The sequence below is a fragment of the Heterodontus francisci genome, chromosome 37 (assembly GCF_036365525.1).
Source record: "Heterodontus francisci isolate sHetFra1 chromosome 37, sHetFra1.hap1, whole genome shotgun sequence".
Lineage (NCBI taxonomy): Eukaryota > Metazoa > Chordata > Chondrichthyes > Heterodontiformes > Heterodontidae > Heterodontus > Heterodontus francisci.
Genome location: NC_090407.1, coordinates 23,772,559 through 23,797,122, shown reverse-complemented (window position 1 = coordinate 23,797,122; position 24,564 = coordinate 23,772,559). Strand labels below are relative to the sequence as shown.

At 42.5% G+C, this 24,564-nt stretch overlaps 1 protein-coding gene across 1 annotated transcript in view; it reads right to left on the bottom strand.

Moving 5' to 3' along the window:
* Nucleotides 1-20,260, bottom strand: part of LOC137351908 (transmembrane protein 88) — a 48,285-nt gene extending 28,025 nt beyond the window's left edge. Inside the window, exon 1 of the mRNA XM_068016784.1 lies at nt 19,732-20,260. Within this exon, the coding sequence (XP_067872885.1) occupies nt 19,732-20,007 (276 nt within the window). The 5' untranslated portion in view covers nt 20,008-20,260. The remainder of the gene's footprint in view (nt 1-19,731) is intronic.
* Nucleotides 20,261-24,564: the final 4,304 nt, after the last annotated feature.

The window sequence follows — 24,564 nt, the reverse complement described above, 5'->3', positions numbered from 1 at the left end:
GGATACAATTACTGAGCTTTCATTTTGTAAATTCCCCACAGGGCATTTCCTCCTGACCTATTGGATGGTGTTAATGAACATCAGCTAGAAGGTGGTAAAACACAAAATGAAAAACAGTGTTTCCCATTAAAGTAATGAATCCAGAATCATTAGCAACATCACTAGTGGACAGAGGGATCTTTATGGTTGTCGCGCACCGACTCCCCCTACCCCAGAGCAGTAGAGTGCTGTAAGCTAATTTCTATTGTATATATGTTGCTGTTTCTGCTTTTCCTTCCCTTCTATGTTCTCTTTTTTTTTCCTCATCTTTATTTTTTTCTATTCTCTGATTAAATTCTCACAGGGGTGCCTCAATTTTCCTCGGTGCTCATTATATTGCTATAAATCTGGTGGGGCCTGACATAGGAGCTGTTCAGCCGAGAAAACTTTCAGCCTGACTTGAATTGTTTTATTGGATTTCTGGCAGAATTTCTACCATTGCTGCAGAGACAATTTGTCGGGAAGGATGTTACAGGTTGCAGGGTTAGTGGGGAAGAAGTTGGGGGGGGAGGCAGGAGATCGATTGTTGAGAAAAAAGGGTCTACTTCAAGGCTTTTTTGTCTACTTCAGCTTAAAAGGACTGTCCTTTTTGAGGCCAGGCAAAAGCTTCCAGCCTCTCTCAGATCCTGGTTCCAGTAGCTGGGTGTGAGACATATGCCTCCATTGGCATATCAATGCCTGATGTAGATCGGTGTTCCTCATGCCCAGCTTTGCTATATTGGTAATGAAGGAAAATGTGACTTATGGGCATGAATTTTACATTAAGAATAATGGTGCGACTATCAGTGCTCACTGTTATTATGGAGTAAATCATATAGCAACTTCCTGCATCCACACATTCGCAGTTAAATGCAGAAATCCGGAAGTTGCCCTGCTGCTCCACGAGTTTCTCTCCACCGGTACCTTGCCAACCTGGCAATGAAATCCATGTAAGCACATGAAGTTGCTGTATGTACCCACTAAACATACCACAAAAAGTTAGAGCTGGTGCATTCAGCTGTAAGTGAATTTTTAGCAGCATACTAAGTTTTAATCATTGCCAAACAACCTCTCTGGCATTGAAAACTGAATTTTACAAGTGTGGAGTTTCATTCCTTCAGAATTTAATTATCATTTGAGGTTTTTTTAAGTTTCTCTTTCTGTCTCTTATATATCTTTCTTAATTCCACCTTTATTTCTCTTTAGTTTTCTTTTATGTACATGATTTGACAATGAATTAAAATATTCTAATTTATACTTCCTGGTTTAGACGCTGCATGTTTCAGTGAGGATTCTTCAATCTGTAATGGTTGAAGACCAATGCTATTGCTTGTCCAGCTCATACATGTCACAGATGCCCTGTAGAGGGCACCGCACTAGAAATGATCCCTCAAAACTGTAAATTGCCACTCTAAAGCCCATAAAGATCTGAGGGCAGTGCCAAGCTGCTCCTTCGCTGCTGAACACAATATCAGGGCCATGATGCCACTTGTCACTACCGCCTTATTGAGTTGCACCTGCACCTTTTTGGGTGGCTGTTTCCAGCATCTTGATGGAGGTGAAACTGGAAGATCGATATGGGTCAGTTAATGGATAGAGATGCATCGGGATAGCTCCCGAGCTCCTGAGAGGCTGAGTTATGATGGAAAACTGAGGTAGCCTAAGAGGAAAATATTGCCAATTGCTCCTCCTCAAGTAGCCTGAGGCCTTTGTCAATTTTACATTATCGGATGGCATTGATTTGTCTCTCTTTCAGACTAACTCTCACCAATACATTATCATCAGAGATGCAGCTGGAATGCATAACATGTCTTAGAAACAGGCCCAGACTGGCAGATCTAAAAAGACCTTTTAGAGATTCTGTTAGGAATGCAATGCATTTGAAAAGTCATCGCCTGAAGTAAATTTCATATTCTTTAATAGTGATTAACCCACAAAAGGTAACTCATCGTGGCTGGGACAATGATTCTTCTCCTTGTCCTATAAGTGTGCTTCTAATACTGTCTGCTCAGGTGGCTGTAAAAATATCGCATAGCTCTATTCGAGGAAGAGCAGGGTGAACAAATCATTGAAAATCACATCACAGGTCAGCAACACAACTAAAAATGCTAAGGGATTTATTTCTAGGTGTATAGAATTCAGAATTACTGGAGTTATGATAAACTTATAAGGTCACAATTAGAGCACTGTGCATAGTTTTGGTCTCCATTCTATAAAAATGACATAGAAGAACTAGAGAAAGTGCAAAAAAATCAGGTTTACAAGGATGGTACCAGAACTGAGAGATTACAGCTAATTGAACAGATAGGGGATTTGTCTTTGGAAAAGAGATTTAAAGGCGATTTGATGGAGTTCTTTAAACTTATGAAAGGGTTGGACAGAGTAGACATAGAGAGAATATTTCCACTTGTGGAAGGATTCAAAACTAAGAGCTGTTAAGTACAAGATGATGACAAATAAATCTATAAAGATTTATAATATTATAATAATTAATTATAATATAATTTATAATAAATAAAACAGAAATAAGGAGAAATCTCTTTACTCTGAGAGTGGTTAGAATGTGGAACTCGTTGCCAAAGGAGATGGTCGAGGCAAACAGCTTAGATGCATTCAAAAGAAAACTAGATGAGTGCATGAGAGACAAGGGAACAGAAAGATATGCTGAAAGTCTGAGATGATGCAGTTGGAATGGGAGGAGACTCACGTGGAGTATCATCACAAACACAGACTAGTTGGGCTGAACGGCCAGTTTCTGTTGTATATTCTATGTAGTTCAACATTAACGATATCTGTTAAATGATTCATCTACGCTTCTCTTCCTGACTTTGTTTCAAATGTCTATTTTATCTGCCCTTTGCATGTGTCGCTAACTCTGCTTCTCCATCCTTTCCAGTTAAATTCTCATTTATTTGCTTCTCCCTCTTCCCATTGTCATTATCCATTTGAGATAAGGAGCAATTCAACAAATTAGAATTTGTTAATTTTCACTGAGCTTAATTGTGACTTCATGTGAAGTGAAGACTTCTCCTACCTCCAAACCAACAAAGCACTTTAAGGAACATCACAAACCTCACACACATGGCAACACTGGTCCATCTACTTAAGGGGTGAGAATAAACATGATCATAATTGGAGCCTGTTTCATTGATGGCCTCATATTTGGGGATCAGCTTGTAGTGCAGTGCTAGGCTGTAGTATAGGGTAATCAAAAGTAAACTGCCCCAAAATGTTGTAAATTGAGAGAGAAATAGTGGGCTGTTTTTAATGGAGGAGAATGAAACATGATACCACTCGATGTAGTCCAGCTAGATCTGGTGATGAATAGCTCGGAGAAATAGATGTACTTTTGGTATAGCAGTGCTCCCACTGTGAATCATTGAGTCTGTGAATGAAAGTTAAAGACACTTCCAATTATTCTTCCTCTCTCTATCCGTTGACAAGAGCCAATTCTTTCTGCCGGATCTCTTTAGGACTCTTTATGGCACCATGAGCAATCCAACAGAGAGGAGAGCAGCATCAAACATGGGCAACACAATAAGGAGGGTTTCAGCGACATTATGGATGGCCTAAGTGGGAGGGAACCAACGGCACTATGACAGATTCAATGGGACTATAACCAGCAACACTACAGCTGACTCAACAGGAAGGCAATCAGTGCCAGCATAGGCCAAGCTAATGTGAAAGGAAGTAACAGCAGAATAGTTGGATTGTGACAGAAAGACTAGCAGCAGAGACAGCCTACTAGGCAGAAGAGCCAGCAAGATTGGCAGTAAACACAGCATGGCTGGCTGCACATCAACATTATCAGTCAAGCTGCCAGCATGGCCGGCCCGAGCAAAAAAAAACATTAAACTGATAAACTTACTTGTGTTAATTTAATAAATTACTGACCTGCGAGATCAGAGCAGTAACGTGTCCTAGCCAATGTTTATCCCTCAATCAACATCACTAAAACAGATTATCTGGTCATTATCACATAGCTGTTTGTGGGAGCTTGCTGTGCGCAAATTGTTTCCTACGTTAAAACAGTGACTACTCTTCAGAAGTACTTCATTGGCTGTAAAGTGCTTTGGGATGTACTGAGGTCATGAAAGGCGCTGTATAAATGCAAGTCTTTTTCTTTTATGTAGAATTTGCAGCAGAGAAACAGGCCATTCGGCCTATCTGATCCTTGCTGGTGTTTACCTATCGCCCGAGTGTCCTCCTACCTTACTTTGGGCTGGATTTTGTTCTCCCCAGGCGTCAGCTTCCGTGGCGGTTGGGGGGCCTGAAGATGGCTCCAGATTGGGCCTACCACAGACTTTGATGCTGGGAGGGCCTGGTCTGATCCTCCCGGCAGCGGGGAGGCTCCGTGGTGGCACACCCCCCCCCCCTCCCCCCTTCAATTTCACGTCCGGGGAAACACGACGCCACACTGGTGGGGAGGGGTCAGGAGGTACGTTTGTCAGTGCGATAATGTGGGGGATGGTGGAGAACGGGGTCAAATATATGTAATAGGTGTAGGGGATGGTGGAAAGGGTTGAACCTTAAACTTTGTGCAGTTTGTGGGGGTGGAAGATCCAGATGTAAAAGGTTAAGTGTTTTGCAGGGAAAAGGGAAAATGGTTAATTGTTATTGCGGGGGGGGGGGGGGGTGGGGGTGGGAAAGGGGCATTTGAAATTTATTTATTTAATTTTGGGGGGTAGGACTTTAAAAATTTTAATTGGGCGGCAGGGCTAGCTGCCCTTTACAAATAGCGGCAGCGCCCGTGCACAGGCAACTGACACCATTGCCAGGGAGGGACCGCCTGCCTCCTCTATTTAAATGAGCCGCCGCGCTTGAGATTGCGGCAGCTTTTTGACATGCAGCCTGCACAGGCGGGTTGCCATTTTTTGAGCTCGCCGCCGAGATCAGCAGCCGGCTTTTAAAATCCAGCCCTTTATCTAATCCTATCAGCAGATCCTACTATTCCTTTCTCCCTTATATACTTATCTAGCTTCCCCTTAAATGCAGCTCCGTTATTCACCTCAACTGTTCCATGTGGTAGCAAGTGCCACACTTCAAGACTCACTGCGCAAAGATGTTTGTCCTAAATTCCTTAGTGGATTTATTAGTGACTATCTTATATTCATGTACCTTAGTTTTGGATTTCCCCCCAAGCGTAAACATCTTCTCTACATCTAACTTATCAAACCTCTTCATAATTTTGAAGTCCTCTATCAGGTCACCCCTCAGCCTTTCTTTTCTAGTGAAGAGAGCCACAGCCTATTCATTCTTTTCTGATAGTTATAATTTCTCAGTTCTGTTATCATTCTTGCATATCTTTTTTGCACCTTCTCCAGTGCCTCCATATCCTTTTTTCTCCTATGGAGACCAAATCTGTTGTCATGGTCCTGTATTTTTTTTTCTCCAGGGAATATGTGGTTTGCCTTTAAGGCTTGCGGAGGATCAGTACTGCTTTAAGAATCAGCAAGCCTCAGGAGTTAAAGAAAATGCATTTTCGGTTGCCGTTGGATACAACCATTTGGAGACTGCGATTCAAAGGGTGCATTCTCATTACCATGGATATAGCCACTTGGAGTGAGTATCAAATGATACATTTGTTACAATTCAGTTTTGAGCAGGCTTTTTAGTTGAAGACAGTTTGTTCTAACAGAGGACACAGACAGCTGTGGTGTTAGCACCTGAAAAAAGAGCTCTCAGCCATTTAAACTGAAGGAAGAAAAATTTAGTCTGTTTAATTATTATTATCTCAAAATTCTAAAAAAACGTCAAGCCAAAATGGAGATCTCTGATAATTTGAACTGAAGGAAAGGAAGTTAGACTGTGACAATCTTTTATCCCTCAAAAACTCTAAAGTCAGATTGATTCCATCGAAAGTGTTTGCAGGTTGTTAATTGTTGAAATTCATCGCTGAAGAAGGAAGCATCACCTACTGCTGAAGTTAGACTACGGACTGTTCTACTGTGGAAGAATCTTTTCTCCCTCATCGGATGGCTGTGAGGACTTCAAGCAACATTGGACTGTAGATTTGCAAGGACTCTAATTTTTTCCATTTTCAATGTTGTTTATATCTTCATAGTGTTTAAGAATTTAGTTTTTCTGATTAAACAGTTAATTTGTTGATTTAAAGACACCTGGTTTGGTTAGCCTCATTCGGGGGTTAATAGATGATACAATTTGGCTGGGTCTTTCTTTAATTTGGAAAGTTTTAAACGATATGTTAGGCGATCTGTGGAGCGGCGGGATTGAATTAACAGTGCGTTTCTCCCACCACAATCAGAATCGTCTATTTTGATTGGGGGCTTTGGCTGGAGCGGTCAGTCGTAACACTGTGCACAATATTCTAAGGATGATCTAACCAAGGTGCTATACAAGTTTGATATAACATCTCTGTTTTTCAATTCTTATTCCTCTAGACCTGAACAGCGGTGCTTTGTTTGCATTTTCATGGCCTTATTAACCTGCTTTATGGCCTTGATAACAGGGAATCACTGATCTAGGACTGCGAGGCATTAATAGGGAAACGCAGATCTGGGAGTGTGGGGTAGTAAAAAGGAATTATTGGTCTAAGTGTGCAAGGCACTAATAAGGAATCAGTTGTTTGGGAGTGTGGGGGCATTAAAAGAGAATCTCAGGAGTGGGAGCAGAGGGCAGTAACAGTGCATCGCTGGGCTGGCAGCATATGCCTATTATTCAGGTGTGGAAGGACGAGGACTAACGCAAGTATGTAAAGTCTGAAACATGCTCAAAAGGGGCAAGGTCAAACAGATCATGAAGCATACTTGGATATTTATTGAGAAGATGAAGAACCCATACCAGAAAGCAGTCAGTGAGCCACACATGGACCTATCCATGAATCGATGCCTCACCCTTCCACTTTAACCCTGATTCTGGATAAATCAAGAAATCACTAAAATCATCTAGTAGGCAACATTACTGATAATGCCCATTGTATGTCTTTGCACTGGCAGTGCTATTGTTCTTTGCTACACTTGAGAACGAATCGATTTTATAGCTAATATTCTACAGAGAAATGGCACCAAATGAAACTGATTCATCACTCCAACCCCTGCTGCTTATTCACTTCCTCTTCCACTTGTTTCATTACCTGTCAATGACTGTCCTATTCCATTACATCACATGACCAGAGTTGCAGTTCTTAATGTTTTATGTAACTCTGCATTGTGTAGCTGAATTTATTGATATGGCTCAAAGGCTGAATTAGAGTTTATGAAACATGAAATAGACTTGCAGTAGGTGACAATCAAATTGCAGATAATTGTCTATCAAATTGTGTTTTGAGCCCGTCTTGCCTGACCACCAATGATTGATCATGTCTCTGGAAATTTCTGTCAATAACCCACCACAATCATATTGAATGTGATAGGCACAGCGCGATTAATGAAACTGGTTGAGCTCGGCCACACACTCTGACAACTAATTTAACAACTCTGTGGAATCTCTTTCAATGGGACTAAATTCAAAGTACATCAATCATCGCCTCCAACCTGCTCTTCCATTGTGCTCTATGTTTTTATTCTGCCAGATATTTTTTATATGATCTGGAGACAAATAATTAAATATAAATCTCTATCTTGATCTCAGTCTGAAATTCGTCTCAGTACACATCTGCTAAGGGACGGGTAAGAAAGTTTGCCGAGAAAACATAAATAATCTATAGTACAGTTTATTTGGCCAAAACTGAAGCACTGATGTATTGTCTATAGTTTCTTTATGATTCTTAGTTCATATTCCATGGAAGCCTGTCTGCGTCAGTAACCCTAATCTCAAATTTCAGATAATGCAAACAGCGCGCTAGAGTTCCACCCAACAATAGACCTCAGGCAACACCCCCACGCTAGAATTGTCTCATTTCCATATCACTCACCAATGATCCTTCTGAATCAATTCAAGGAAGACTAGAGCGCTGAGCTCATGCCCTGAGGTTCTGACCTTCCAAACTCAGTTCGTGTAGACTTGCTGTGACCAGCAGAGAAAGACATTCATAGCCACCCGTCTGGGCTGGATCACAAACTAAGTCCCTTAGGTGGAAGGTCACAATTCAAATTCACTGCACTTTCAAATAAACATTTCAATCAATGGATAAAGCTTTCACATAATGAAGCTTCTAAACTTCATGTGGTATTTTTCCTATTTGGAGGGTTTTCTGTGTATAAGGAGTCTTGTGCTAGAGATATTGGCCCAGAAATTGTATCACGCAGCATCCAGTTTTGAGACATCACGTGAATACCTAAGGCTGCAAAGTGGCAGGCAGGAAGTGCATGCATAATTCCAGCCAGCAGTGTGCCACCCACCATTTTGGTTAAGGACAAACAAGAGGTGGCCTGTGCCCACACCTGATGCAGGCGTTAAGCCCTTTGCCTATGGAAATAAGCGGCTGAATGCCTACTTGCAGTCCCCTTGCCCAGCTTGGTTTGTTATGAGGCAGCCAGCACCATTGTGAACTGAGCTGAAGGAAACCAGCCCTGAAGATCAACCGCAACAAAGTAGATAACTTACCTAAATGTGGAGCCAGAAGCAGCAGGTGCTTTCCTCCCGACCCCACGTTTAACCACCCCCTGAATTGTTGCTGCTCCCAAACCCGCTCCTCTGAATGGGGCCCTTTCCTTCTTGGTTTGGACATTTCCTCTGGAAAGGGAAAAGATTGTTCCAGCGCAAGGGGATTCAGTTTAGATTGAACCAAGTGCTATGGAACGGGAAAAAAGGACAACTTATAAAAAAGGTGGTGAATTTAGTAATGAGGTGGCATTGCAATTTGAGAGGACTTAGCTGCAATTTATATAGGGATAGAAACCAAACCTCCAGGAAGATAAACCCTTAGAAGCTGATGAACCCTTAACAGAAGAAGAACCTTAACTGCCAATGATCTGTAGCTGCCTGCTTGACAGGCAATGGGATGATTGTGGTTCAGCTTATGTATTTTTTGTCGATGTTGCTGTAATGTATGTAAACTGTTCTACTATATAGCTGCCTTTTGCTGAACTAAGTCACCTGAAGTGAGATTTACGTATTTGGAAAAATACGATGCTAAGCAAACAATTAATTATTTAAACTAATAAATTTATTTGTGTGTTTAAGTGTACTTTCGCCTAAGGCACGAATCCCCTCTCCCCGGCTACTGAGCTACAGTTTGGTTCACCGAAGATAGCAGTCAGTTAAGAGGTACTTGAGGGAGATGTTCTCAGGCCCTGCCCCTACCTGTCACGAAAGTCATCCAATAAGGGGAGGAAGAGGAAGAGGAGGGGGACAAATAACAACAACTTGCATTTATATTGCACTTTTACTGTATCAAAACTTCCCAGGGTGCTTCACAGGAGTATTATCAAACAAAATTTGACACTGAGCCACATAAGAAGATATTGGGGCAGATGGCCAAAAGCTTGGTCAAATAGGTAAATTTCAAGGAGCATCTTGGAGGAGGGAGAGGTAGAGGAGTGGAGAGGTTTGGGGGAGGAAATTTTATATATTCCTGCCTTAGAGATCAGGACTAGACAGTTGAAGGCGAGATGACCAATGGTGAAGCCATTAAAATGGGGGAGGCATAAAGGCCAGAATTGGAGGAGTGCAGAGATCTCAGAGGATTGTGGGACTGGAGGACGTTACAGAGATAGGAAGGAGTGGTGGGATTTGAAAACAAGAATGAGAACTTTAAAATTGAGGCATTGCTGGAACGGAAGCCAATGTAGATTGGTGACCATGGCAGGCGATAAGTGAACAGGACTTGGTGCAAGTTAGAACAGGAGCAACAAAGTTTTGGAAGACCTCAAGTTTACGTTGGCTGGTAGGTATGAGGCTGGTCAGGAGAGCATTGAAATAGTTGCGTCTGGAGGTAACAACTGCATGGATGAAGGTCGCAGCATCAGATGAGCTGAGGCAGAGGTGGAAACGGGCGATGTTACGGAGGTGGAAAGTAGGAGGTCTTGGTGATGGAGGGGATACAAGGTCAGAATCTCAGCTCAAGGTCAAAGGGGATGCCATGGTTGTAAACAGTCTGGGTCAACTGCAGCCAGTTGCCAGGGAGAGGGATAGAGTTGGTGTCTAGGGAATGGGATTTGTGGCAGGGATAGAAGACAATAGCTTCTGTCTTTTCAGTGTTTAGTTGAAGGCAATTTCTGCCCATTCAATACTGGATGTCGGGCAAGCAACATGACATATCAAAGGCACTGGAGGGCTCGAGAGAGGTGCTGGCAAGGGAGAGCTGGAGATGATCAGCATTCATGTGGAACCTGACATTGTGTTTTCTGATTATGTCGCCGAGGGACAGCATGTAGATGAAAAATACTACAATGAAAGCTCAGGATCATAGGAGTACGGGCAGCACAATGCCGTGTGTGGAAGTGGCCAGTACCTCAGGACCTAGTGGTTTAACATCTGGAGCACTGTTCCAGCTCATTTGAAGTGTTGCTTATCGCACCAACATGAGGTTTAGCAGTGTAGCTGGTCTCAGCCAACAAAGTCCAGATTTCGTAATGTTTAACAGTGCCAATTTCCAGCTGAGAGAGATGCAGTATTTCTGTGGGAATAAACATGAATTTGCTTTCTAACTGTGTCCCAGTCTGAGGCAGCCAGTGCTAGGCTACAGTAATCAATGCTCAATGTTGCTAACACGAATACAAGTGGCAATAAACAGAAATCAATCTCCTGAGCTATTAACAACTACAATTCTTTCTCACCTCTCACTGAGCAAAAACACAATATAATGTCAACAAAATAATAACTGAGAATTATTTCTGTTATACGAGTGCAAAAATAACAGACTCAGACCGATAAATGAAAAGTGGTCAGAGGATGAAGTTACAACGTGAAATCAAATTGGGGGGTTAATTTGAATTTAACAGGATTGGGTCGGCTGGCAGTTTTACACCCGCCCTGATTGTACTGTCCAGTGACAGGGTGTTAAACAGGCACCCAACCCAATCTCACCGGTTCCCTACCCAGCAGGCTGGGTTAAAATATCTCACCATGTCTTTGAACCTGGAAATGTGGCTGGGTCGCACCCGGCATCTGCAAAACAATGCTACTGAGGTCAGGGACTGGGTCAGGGTGGAGAAAGAGGAAATGGATTTTATGTGTCTCTAGAGGTGCAAAGTCTATCCTGTGAATGTTATAGTTGACGCCTTGTGTGATGGTGTTAACCAGGTTAGAGAGCATTTGGGTGTAAGGGCTGATCCCTTGGGTAGGGGATTGATTGCTTTGATGGGGAGAGGATGACCCTGTGCCTCTCCCCTTCACTTTGCATTGTTTGTGTTCCAGTTCAATTGATATATTGTCCCAACTATTTGATGTTCAACAGGAAAGCATTTCCAATGACTGCACCTTGAACATGCTATCGTGACTGATTTTGAATCCCAATAGCACATCAACAGCAGCTACATCACAGGACCTGGTATGTACAATGTATATCAATCGGCAATGAGTACAGTCTTTGGATGAATATTCTATCCAGCATATCCCCAGTACAATCAGGGCGAACAGAACAAATGTTTTTATCTCTGAGAAAAACCAAGGGAACATTGATAGAACGGAACTGGTGCACAGTAACATGGTGGCTTGTGTTGCCCTCTTTATGGCCGCAGGAAACATTTACTTTCAGTTTCTTGAGTCCCCTGTCTTTTGCAAGTTTGATTGGTGGCAGCGAGGTTGCCAGGGGAACACTTATTAACGCTGATTTTCCAAGCCCTGGATGAAGGGGAATGGCTGCTTCCAGTTGCAGTAAGTGAACAGAGTTGATGATGTCCATTTCAGGAACAAAAGTGGTTCTGTGAAAATTGGTTGTGATGGGTGTTATCTTATGGGCTGACTGATGCTATCGTTCTATGGGAACCACTCACCTGCCCATCACTTAGAAGCATTCAGTGTCACTCACTCAGCTGGTAAGTGCTCCATCCTGCTGCTAAGAGAAGTTCACTGTTTGAAAAATCCACTCAAACTGAGTACAGTCTGACTGGCAGTGAGGCAGGTAGTTGATAATGTTCTCTTACTGCGTATCAGTATTACTGCTGATAGTGGCTTTCACTTTTCTCTCTCCTCCACCTCCTTCCCAAATAGCAGTTATACTGGGAAAAGTTTAATCATTTTGAAGATACGAATGAGGAGACAGAGAGTTATAAGAATGAGTTTTGATGGGAGAGTTGAGATATTAGATTAACTTTGGTGGGCCAAATGGCCTTGATTTTTATTATGTTTTTATTATGCTCGAAGCTGTTGATTTGGCCACTCCTGCACCCCATGCTCTGTAATACCATTCAGATGTTGCTTTGACGATTTGGCCTTATTCACAGTGTGGGGTCACTTCAGAGACCAGTGTGAAACCCACAGCTTGTGGAGACCGTGCATGTGCAACTACCAAGCTGTGAGTTTGTAATGCTACATAATATCTTGAAAACTTGGATCAAATCACCCCTTAACCATCTAATTTCCAGGGAATACAACCCTAGCTTGTGTAATTTCTCCTCCTAATTTAACCTTGGAGTCCAGGTATCATTTTGGTAAATCTACACTGCACCCCCTCCAAGGCCAGTATATTCTTTCGAAGATGCAGTGCTCCAGAACTGCTCACAGTACTCTAGGTGTGGTTGACCTAGGGCTTTATATAGCTGTAGCATGACTTCTGCCCCTTGTATTCTGGTCCTCCAGATATAAAAGCCAGCATTCCATTAGCCTTTTTGATCATTTTACAAATCTCCCCTTGGTCTATAGCCCAACAAAACTAACATCCCAAAGGCAAGAGGCAGTAGCAGAAACCATTCATCTTTATTACTTTGTAATGAGGTGGTATTTCTTGCCTCTAGAAGGAAATTACGGCCTCATTTATATTGCACGATAGACTCCAAAAGCCGGGCTATCATCCAACAGGAACAGCTGTGAGGATGTCTCACTTAAAGATTTCAATTTATTGCATTTGCAGTTCTGAGTTTGTAAAGTTTAAAGGCTGCAGAAAGGAAACTGATAGAAATTTTGCAAGACCATGAGCACAGTGGCAAAACAAGATTTAAAAAAAACACACACAAAGAAGGTAAAAATAATGAGGAACAGGAGCCATATAAATGACAGCCAGGGAGAAGAGGATGGCAAGGAAGTAAATTGTGCAGCGTGTGGTAGAGCTAGATAAATAGATTATTCCGGGTATTATGGCTCCTAGTGGGATAAAGTGGAAAGTAATATTAGGAAGGAGCAGATGTGATCAATGAGTTCTCCATGTCATATGGAGACTTGTAAATTCTGAATATATGGAGCAGAATCATATAAAAATATTTAATGCTTTCAAACTGCAATTAAAGGAACAAGCAAATGTCATCTGTATAGGCCAGTCGGCCAGGACTGAATAGTGGAGATTGTGAGGATGGATGAATATTCTGGAGTTTTGTTATCTTGGACAATCAGGGAGTATTGATACAGAAATTTAAATAGGTGGGGTACTTTCTTTGATATGGCTTCTGACATGACAGGGAGAGCATTAACAGATTGATGCCAGCAACCTGTTTCATCCCTGCACCTTGGTCTTAATCTGAGCAGTGACACAGGAAGTCAGTTAGTGAAACTGCACTGGTGGTGAGATTCCCAGGAATAAAACAAATCAAGCTGTTTCAATCAAACGCGATTCTCCTTTGTCGATATTAAGTTTTGAAAAAATTAATTCTACAGTTTGGAGATAAACTGTGAAAAATAGTTTACCCAGAGAATGCTGGCCCAGGGTTTACTCTGGGATCAGGGCACACTGGGGACATTTTTTGGGATGCATGGGGCTAGCAGTAACAGAAATTGAGATGCTTAACTCTTGGTTTTTGCACTGTTTTTGCAGAGCTGGTGTGTCCTGTAGGCTAGGGAGGTTGTGACAGCTTGAAAGGAAGTGGAATTGGCAAGATGTTGTCACCTGCAGGAAGCATTGCCAATCCCAACTCTGGTGCCCCCCAACATGCCTTCATGAAGCATACAGAATTATTGCATGGTTATAGCACAGAAAGAGGACATTCGGCCCATCATGTCAGTGCCGGTGATATGTAGTACTTTCAAGAAGGTGGAAGTGGGACCCACCAACTTCTGAAAAGGTGGTTTCCTAATGACAAGAACAAAGAACAAAGAACAGTACAGCACAGGAACAGGCCATTCAGCCCTCCAAGCCTGCGCCGATCTTGATGCCTGCCTAAACTAAAACCTTCTGCACTTCCAGGGACCGTATCCCTCTATTCCCTTCCTATTCATGTATTTGTCAAGATGCCTCTTAAACGTCGCTATCGTACCTGCTTCCACCACCTCCCCCGGCAGCAAGTTCCAGGCACTCACTACCCTCTGTGTAAAGAACTTGCCTCGCACATCCCCTCTAAACTTTGCCCCTCTCACCTTAAACCTATGTCCCCAAGTAACTGACTCTTCCACCCTGGGAAAAAAACTTCTGACTATCCACTCTGTCCATGCCGCTCATAACTTTGTAAACCTCGATCATGTCGCCCCTCCACCTCCGTTGTTCCAGTGAAAACAATCCAAATTTATCCAACCTCTCCTCATAGCTAATGCCCTCCAGACCAGGCAACATCCTGGTAAACCTCTTCTGTACCCTCTCCAAAGCCTCCACGTCCTTCTGGTAGTGTGGCAACCAGAATTGCACGCAGTATTCTAAGTGTGGCCTAATTAAAGTTCTGTACAGCTGCAGCATGACTTGCCAATTTTTATACTCTATGCCCCGACCAATGAAGGCAAGCATGCCGTATGCCTTCTTGACTACCTTATCCACCTGCGTTGCCACTTTCAGTGACCTGTGGACCTGTACGTCCAGATCTCTCTGCCTGTCAATACTCCTAAGAGTTCTGCCATTTACTGTATACTTCCCACCTGCATTAGACCTTCCAAAATGCATTACCTCACATTTGTCCGGATTAAACTCCATCTGCCATTTCTCCGCCCAAGTCTCCAACCGATCTATATCCTGCTGTATCCTCTGACAATCCTCATCATTATCCGCAACTCCACCAACCTTTGTGTCGTCTGCAAACTTACTAATCAGACCAGCTACATTTTCCTCCAAATCATTTATATATACTACAAACAGCAAAGGTCCCAGCACTGATCCCTGCGGAATACCACTAGTCACATCCCTCCATTCATAAAAGCACCCTTCCACTGCTACCCTCTGTCTTCTATGACCGAGCCAGTTCTGTATCCATCTTGCCAGCTCACCTCTGATCCCGTGTGACTTCACCTTTTGTACCAGTCTGCCATGAGGGACTTTGTCAAAGGCTTTACTGAAGTCCATATAGATAACATTCACTGCCCTTCCTTCATCATTCATCTTCGTCACTTCCTCAAAAAACTCAATCAAATTAGTGAGACACGACCTCCCCTTCACAAAACCATGCTGCCTCTCGCTAATAAGTCCATTTGTTTCCAAATGGGAGTAAATCCTGTCCCGAAGTATCCTCTCTAATAATTTCCCTACCACTGACGTAAGGCTCACCGGCCTGTAATTTCCTGGATTATCCTTGCCACCCTTCTTAAACAAAGGAACAACATTGGCTATTCTCCAGTCCTCTGGGACCTCACCTGTAGCCAATGAGGATGCAAAGATTTCTGTCAAGGCCCCAGCAATTTCTTCCCTGGCCTCCCTCAGTATTCTGGGGTAGATCCCATCAGGCCCTGGGGACTTATCTACCTTAATGCTTTGCAAGACACCCAACACCTCCTCCTTTTTGATAATGAGATGACTGAGACTATCTACACTCCCTTCCCTAGGCTCATCATCCACCAAGTCCTTCTCTTTGGTGAATACTGATGCAAAGTACTCATTTAGTACCTCGCCCATTTCCTCTGGCTCCACACATAGATTCCCTTCTCTGTCCGTGAGTGGGCCAACCCTTTCCCTAGTCACCCTCTTGCTCTTTATATATGTATAAAAAGCCTTGGGATTTTCCTTAATCCTGTTTGCCAATGACTTTTCATGATCCCTTTTAGCCCTCCTGACTCCTTGCTTAAGTTCCTTCCTACTGTCTTTATATTCTTCAAGGGATTCGTCTGTTCCTAGTCTTCCAGCCCTTAAGAATGCTTCCTTTTTCTTTTTTACTAGGCTCACAATATCCCGTGTTATCCAAGGTTCCCAAAACTTGCCAAACCTATCCTTCTTCCTCATAGGAACATGCTGGTCCTGGATTCTAATCAACTGACGTTTGAAAGATTCCCACATGTCAGATATTGATTTACCCTCAAACGGCCACCCCCAATCTAAATTCTTCAGTTCCTGCCTAATATTCTTATAATTAGCCTTCCCCCAATTTAGCACCTTCACCCGAGGACTACTCTTATCCTTATCCACAAGTACCTTAAAACTTATGGAATTATGGTCACTGTTCCCGAAATGCTCCCCTACTGAAATTTCGACCACCTGGCCGGGCTCATTCCCCAGTGCCAGGTCCAGTACAGCCCCATCCCTAGTTGGATTATCTACATATTGTTTCAAGAAGCCCTCCTGGATGCTCCTTACAAATTCTGCCCCATCCAAGCCCCTAGCACTAAGTGAGTCCCAGTCAATATAGAGGAACTTACAATCACCCACCACTACAACCCTGTTACCTTTACATCTTTCCAAAATCTGTCTACATATCTGCTCCTCTTCCTCCCACTGGCTGTTGGGAGGCCTGTAGAAAACCCCCAACATCGTGACTGCACCCTTCCTATTCCTGAGCAAGGAAACTGGATATCCCAGAGAAGGGTCCATTTTTGTTCAAGTCTTTCTCATTGGGGTGAACATAGCATCCCTGGTGGTCAAAGCCACTATTTCCATCCTTCAAACTAGCCCCAGGGTTTCAGGTACGGGACTCCAGCCCACGTTGTTTAAATCGCCTGGCTCTGGCAATTCGGACAAGAGTTGAGTTCCCAACAGAGAAGGAGTCTCCTGCTCCATCATTGCTGTGGTAATGGAGCAGGACTGCAGATCATCGTTTGTTGTTACTGAATTTAGTCTATTACCTAAACCATTAATTAACATATGGAAGTTAAACACAACAGGAGGATTCTCAACGCACACTGTGATTAAAGCATCTAAGTTACAACTCAACCCATTTATAGAAATTGTAGCTTTAGTAGCTCCCTTGGCATAACAGGATATTGTGGCCACAGACTGTAATTCACCATCTATCAGCTGCACTCCTTAGTGTAAGCGAGTGCACTGTTCTGGGACCTGAAGATATGGGTCTATGCACAGTACACCAGGTAAAGCCTTATGGACAAGGAGTGTAAGTGTGGAGTGCTGCTCCCGCTTGCTCTGTAAAATGCAGCACAATGCAGAGCACCTATAGAATTCCCCCAATGCCAAATGAAAAAGGGGAGAGAAAGAAATAAAATGCCAGCTGGTAAAAGCACCTGAAGGCAAGCTCTACAGTCTAAAGGAAACGGTTGAGGTATATAAAATATTAAATGGTTTGGATAAGGTACAGCCACATATTTAAAGAAAAGTAAACCATGCCAGGAATGCAGGCTGATACTTCAGTGCAATACTGAAGGAGTGCTGCACTTTCAGAAAAGACATTAAACCAACATGGAAGTAAAAGGTACAATGGCACTATTGGACGAAGAGTAAGGGAGTCCTTCTCTCAACCAAAACCCACAAAGCAGATTATCTGGTCAATTATTCCATTGTTGTTTGTGGGACCTTACTGTGTGTAAATAAACTGCCCCATTTCCCTACATTACAACAGTGAATACTCTTATAAATTACTTCATTGGCTGGGAAGCACATTGCAACTTCATGACGTCATGAAAGTCGCTATTTAAATGCAAGTTCTTTAATTGCTTTTTTAAAGTTTCCTTTACACTACAGACATTAGTAAACGCTACTGTACTCTGGAATAATCTAAATAAAAATCTTAGCTTTATCTGGGCCAGGGGAAGTAATTTGGGGCAAAACCCATTTCTAACCAATTTCCATTCTTTGTTGGCCCCAGTAAGAAATTTTGAGCGGGGAGTGGCCTTTTCTTCCTACTCTAGCCCCACCCCACAACATGGCTCGATCCAGAAGTATCGTAGGCAGGCACGACAAGGCCGTTTGGAGAGCGTCCAACTGCCTGGGATGCTACTGAAAGTTTATAGTGCTGAGCTGAAAGACGTAAACCACCTCCGCCCAACAGGCCAACATGAAAATCCATCTGTCTCCACCAAATGTCCCAATAGCACCAGCTCACCTAATCAGGTTTAACCTGTGACACCAAAGCAAAGAAACAAAAGCTTGATCCTCGGTGTGCACCATTTTTTGTTGCAACGACAAAGTATAATCTCAGTTTCATATCAAGTCCCAACTTTGTCCTGTGACAGTAGAATTTGGGCTGAGACTATTTTAGGTTCAGCAAGGCACTACAGCTTTTTCATTTTCATTTGTGGTTTGCAAACTACATTAATTTTCCAGTTAATTTTCCATCTCATTTTCAATCAAACCAAGAAAATATTTTTTAATACGACAAACTTTATTGGTTTTTCAGAAATGGAGGGTGATTTATTTTTTAAAAAGGAAACTTTCCAACGGGTAGACTAGTTAAGTGAAAATACTGAGACACTGACTGACTTGATAGAATTTTAATTCCCTTTGACATGAACCAGTTTAAACATATCTAATAATTTCAGTTTATTCTCTCCTGTTTAAATCCTCATACATCAATGTCTGGGAATGCAGACAGGGAAGTAACTTGTTCCCAGATCTCCACCTATCTTCCTGAAATATACACCAGAGAATGGCTCAGTGGGTGAGTTGGCCGCCTGTTTTCCACCCCTTGATAATTGGACATAGGTGCCCACCAGCTCCCCCTAAAGTGGTCGAATTTGGGATTTTGCCACCATCTTATTTAAAGCTACAGACATGAATGCCACCAAACCTGTCCCTCCATGTTCCCTGTGACCCATTTCTAAATATCACAATAGCCTGAGTTTGTGTTTCATAAAAGGAGAGGGGTCAGGGTGTCTTGATGTTTTTCTTAGTTTCATATTCAGACGTGGAATATTTTTTCAAAGACAGTATTGTTAGAAAAATTCACAATAACTCTGAGCTATTTCTTTAAAATAAACCCTTGCGTTGTCTTTTGAGTGTGGAAGATTAAAACCGTAGTTTTCTCGCCATGAAAATGTACACAGTCTACCTTTAGCGGAAGTTAATTTAAACATATGAAGGGTGCAGAAAGTAGCCTACTACATCCATTGACTGAAGTTTCTGGCAATATTGTTACAGTGTGATTCACACCCTGGGCAGCACATGCAGCTGAGCAATAGCTGAGGCTCACTCACTGACCCTGCTGATAGAACTGGACCGTCTTAATATCTTTCATTGCACCGTCCGTTTGCATTCAAAACCATTGGGAGTTTTCATTTATATCACACAAGCATTATAACATGTTGCTTCCTCACTGGGCAGGCCATCAGGAATAGGAACCTTCTACCATTCAGATGAAGAAGAGCTACATTTGAATCAATGTTGAAAGGAGCATAATCCCCTCTCTATAATTTAGGATGTGTGCATTTCTATCATTTAGCATTGGTCAGCACCGAAACTACAATTATTTAAATGGAAAATGCAATCAATTATCGAAGACTCATGCAGTCTTTACAACCTTTTAACTTTAGTCAGTAGTATCCTTGGTCCAGACAGGCTAGCAGGCCACTCATGACCACCATTATAATTTCACAGCCATTACAAAGCAAATAGAGAATTAACATTCCGAGCCAGAGGCTACTTACCCTGGAGTGACATTGAAACCCAAAGTACACCACCACAATAGTGGGTAGCAGCACAATGCCAAACACAGTGCCCATGAGGACAAAGTTCAGGAGGAACAGCACAAAGTTAAAGGCAGTGACCAGGAAAGCCCATCCCCAGGACTCGCACATGCTGCGTGCCTCCAGCGGCCATGGCTGGTCATCAATGCTGTACGGTGGAGGGTGGACGTGCTTGAGCATGCAGGCAGTGTCCGACACACTGTCCGCGTCAAAGTCCTCAATTTCATGCTCTGCCATTTTACCACTGCAGATATTTCCTTTTTGATTTGTCTTCCACAGTTAATTGATTTTGCTGCAGTTCCCGGCTTCAGTGTTCAGGATACGATGAGTTACTGGGCTAGGCTGCGATCCACACAAATAGTTTCTTTGCCGGTTATCCTGCTAGTCCCACGTTAATGTTGCCCTGTCCTGCGATAGATATAAATCACTTTCAGCGCTGAGATCTGGTGAGGAGTCCAGCCTTGCATGAGCAGCATCCACAGCGGCAGCTGATTCTATCAGCCTTTGACACTAAGCCAGTTAGTCGAGATTAACAAGCTGCCTGAGGATGCAGTCCTTCCCGCCACGAACCAATCCCCTTGTGCTGTATCCCTAGCCACTGAGCATGCACCACCCAGATCAGTACCTGGGTATCAGACAATCAGCACAAACTGAAACAGCTGCCACCAGGTAACAGCTGCAAACACACACAAGGTGCAAAAAGCTTAAACCAGACGATGAATTCTGTCCTTTTGAACGGCAGTAGACTAAAATGTGGTATCTTTCAAACCTGCAATAAATAAATAGACTTTCTATTCTTAATGCAATATTAAGAATAATTCTTAATTATATTACATTAATAGTATTTTTGATGTTACATTCATAATGTTTTGCAATACAGCAGCCTGCAGTTTTAAAATTTCCCGTTGATCCTCGTACTGCTTCATCTAAGGTTCCATAAATAAATACATTTGGAGACCTATAAATTATGATCCTAAGAGTAGCTCACAGCAGTACTTCTATTGCATCATATTTTGTAGTTAACTGCAGCTGACTATATATTAAGCATGAGTAACTGGAATAAAATTTAGGCAGAACTCTAGTAACTCCGTCCCAAGACTAATAATACATTTAAACATAAATAATTTTACAATTCCATTGTTAATTCCAGAACTTAAAATAAAGCACATTTAGTCGTTTAATTGATGAAGGACTGTATCGGTTCTATCTCTATTTGTACAAAGGATTTCTGAGTTTTTAAATCTGCTCCCTTTCTCTTTTACATATTCTGCCATCAACCCTATGACATATGTGTTTGAACAGTGTCAACCCAGTTCCAAGTAGGCATGAGGCACAGCAGAAAATTGCCCTAAATTGGCACTAAGAGGCATCAACCTAAATCTGTATCAGCATGAAGGATGGCTTTGCAACACTCCTGTTTACTCTGGAGTGTTTAGCAGCTCCAGGATTATCCTGTAGCGGAGACACCAACCACAGAGACCCAAAGGATAATTATGGCTTCTGCTACGTATGCTCAGACTGGCATGGAGTCCTTGTCTGCCAGAGTGGATAAGACTCTGACATGTTACAGAAACCATCCTTTAACGCCTTAGTGATCTGATTGCTACCATTCACTCTATATTCCCAGAGATCAGTGGCCATACAGATCCAGTGCCCGGCAGAAATTGCATGGCAGGAATGCATTCACACGATGCTGCTGTTTCTCAGGATAGCAGAACACATATGTCTTCCCACCAGCCCTTTCAGATGCCTGGATTGGTGGCAGAAAGGAGGCAGGGCCAGGCTGCCTTTGCATCAGTACAGCAGATGCATCTTCCAGCAACTGTATTTGAGGACTTAACTGCCATGAGACAACGCCTATCTCGAAATGTGGCGAGAGGAACACAGCAGCCAAGCACTTCTCATATTCCTGCTACTCAAGTAACACTTAGTAGAAGCAGGTTTAAGAATCAATACCAAACACTGGCACCAAGGGGAATACAATGAAAAGAAAAGTTGGACACTATTTTGATTATAATTTTGGTTCCTCTAAAGTTGATCCACATACAGACATTGTTTTTGACAATTGTCTCATTGCTGTTTGTGGAACTTTGCCATGTGCAAATTAGTCACTGTATTTTCCCATATTATAATAGTGACTACACTTCAAAGGTACATTGTTATGTGTAATGTGCTTTGGACATTCAGAAGACATGAAAGGTGGTATATATGTTATGTATATGTTATGCGCGCATCGTGTGTGAGAGAACAGCGTGGTGGCTCATACAGTGACTTCAAGGAGCTTGAGATCCAAACTCCAGCACACACGGGCTGGAAAATCTGACTGCCCACACAAAATGTGGCTGGTTAGCATATATGCAAACCCACTAATTTTGTATCATCAGCAACTTTGACAACATTCCCTTTATATGCATGTCCTAACCATTTACATAAATGAAAAGGTCCCAATAGACTGTCCCCACCAATGCCTTACTAATCTGAAAACCATCCAACTCTCTGCTTTCTGTATCCAGTCAACCCTCTATCCATGGTATCAAGGTTGCCGTTGCAGTAATGTGATTAAATGAGCCTGTTCGAGATTATTTAAAAAGATAAGACGGAAAGGCTCATCCGAAATGATAGTTTATTATTGCAGTTAAACCCAGGAGTCTATGGGCTGCAACAGCACATGTCAAACACTAGAGGAAAACCAGCCGGTCGCTGTGATGCATTCCAAGTACAGCACCATGTTTTTGGTTTTACCTTTTTTCCCTGTCAGAGTTTGCCACTCAGCTGGTAAAATATTATTTGCATTTTAGTCTGTGTTGACATTTGAGGTAATGAACTGAACTTATGAAGAAAATTTGGCTGAGTGCTCCTAAACACTGAATGAAAATTTGATTTTCTATTTTTTACTCTTATCTATCATTTTGTTAAGTACCATTAGAAACAACTGTAGAGTGAGTCCAGCTGTTCCTATGGTTACTATTTCAAAAGAAAGAGATAATACATTTGTCCTTGGGCCTTATGACCTGACTTTAGAAGTCTGTTGCTCTTTTAAATACTTATTGACCTGAAAAATCCATGGCCGTTCTGACGCATCCTCTCTGCAACACCAACGGAACTATGGTTATGGTGTGTTAATTGGATGTCATTGAGTCATTATGGCAAAGAAGGAGGCCATTTGGCCCATTAAGTCCATGTCAGCTCTCTGTGGAGCAAGCCAGTCAATCCCATTCCCCCACTCTATCCCAGTAGTGCTGTAAGTTTATTCCCCTCTAGTCCCTCTCCAATTTCCTTTTGAAATCATTGATCATCTCCTCTTCCACCACCCTCACAGGCTGTGAGTTCCAGGTCATTATTATTTGTTGCGTAAAAAAGTTCCTCCACACATCTCCACTGTATCTCTTGCCCAAAAATGTAGTCCCCTAGTCCTTGTATCATTAGACAATGGGAACAGCTTTTCTTTGTCTACCTTATCTAAACCTGTCATAATCTTGTACACCTCTAGCAAATCTCCCCTCCATCTCCTTTGCTCCAAGGAGAACAACCCCAACTTCTCTAACCTAACCTTGTAGCTAATCACTCATCTCTGGAACCATTCTGGTAAATCTCCTCTGCACCCTCTGATGGACCCTCACATCCTTCCTAAAGTGTGGTGAGCAGAACTGACACAGTACTCTGGTTAATAAAAGCAAAATACTGCAGATGCTGGAAATCTGAAATAAAAACAGAAAGTGCTGGAAATACTCAGTGTGTCAGGCAGCATCTGTGGAGAGAGAAGCAGAGTTAGCGTTTCAGGTCTGTGACCTTTCATCAGAACTGGCAAAGGTTAGAAAAGAATTAGGTTTTAAGCAAGTGAAGGGGTTGGAGGGGTGGTGGTGGTTGGTTGGGAAGAGAACAAAAGGAAAGGTGTGTGATATGGCAGAGGGCGGGAGAGATTAAATAACAAAGCTGTCCTGGGACAAAGGCAAAGAGTGTGTTAATGCTTGTGGTGAAAGACAAAGCATTAGTCCAGAGAGAGTGTTAATAGCAGAATAATGAGGAGCTCTGTCTACGTGAAAAACAGGCACATGGTTAAAAAATAAAATAAAATAAAAAAAATAAATGTTCCAGTTGTTGCCTAAACAGAGCTTTATAAAGTTTCAGCATAACTGCCCTGCTTTTGTACTCAATATCTCTATTTATGAAGCCCAAGATCCCATATGCTTTTCTAACCACTCTCTCGATATGTCCAGCTACCTTCAAAGATCTATGCACATGAACTCCCATGCCCACTCTTTAGAAGCGTTCCATTAAGTATATATTGCCTCTCCCTATCCCTCCAATACTGCTCTACTGTTTTTGCACATCTCAGAAATTTGTCTTCTATTTCCCTCTGTTTTGGGTTCTATAGTACACTGCCAGCATTGTGATTGCCCCTTTTCTAATCTTCAGTTTAACCCATGTGGCCTCCTTCCAACATATCGTCATTCCTCACATCTGTGACTGTTTCTTTAACCAACATGATGCTGGGTCCCAACCTTGAAGCAAATTTTCTGCTGTGCCCTTGTAAGAGGGGGCAGGAGCATTTTACGTCAAGGGTTCCTGCCACCTCAGCCCTCTAAGATTCATGATGTATGATCAGCACAGGTTGGTGCTCTAGCCAATCCAATGGTGGATGTGGGGACTGTCCAGGGTCTAGCTCAGGATCATGGCCTGAACCCCCAAAGATTTTCCACCAGGTTTTAAAAAAATAATCTTTAATGGAGCCATGGGGGAAACTACAATTTCCATCTGGTTGGGTTAGGGAGCCTGATACTAATCACCCATTCT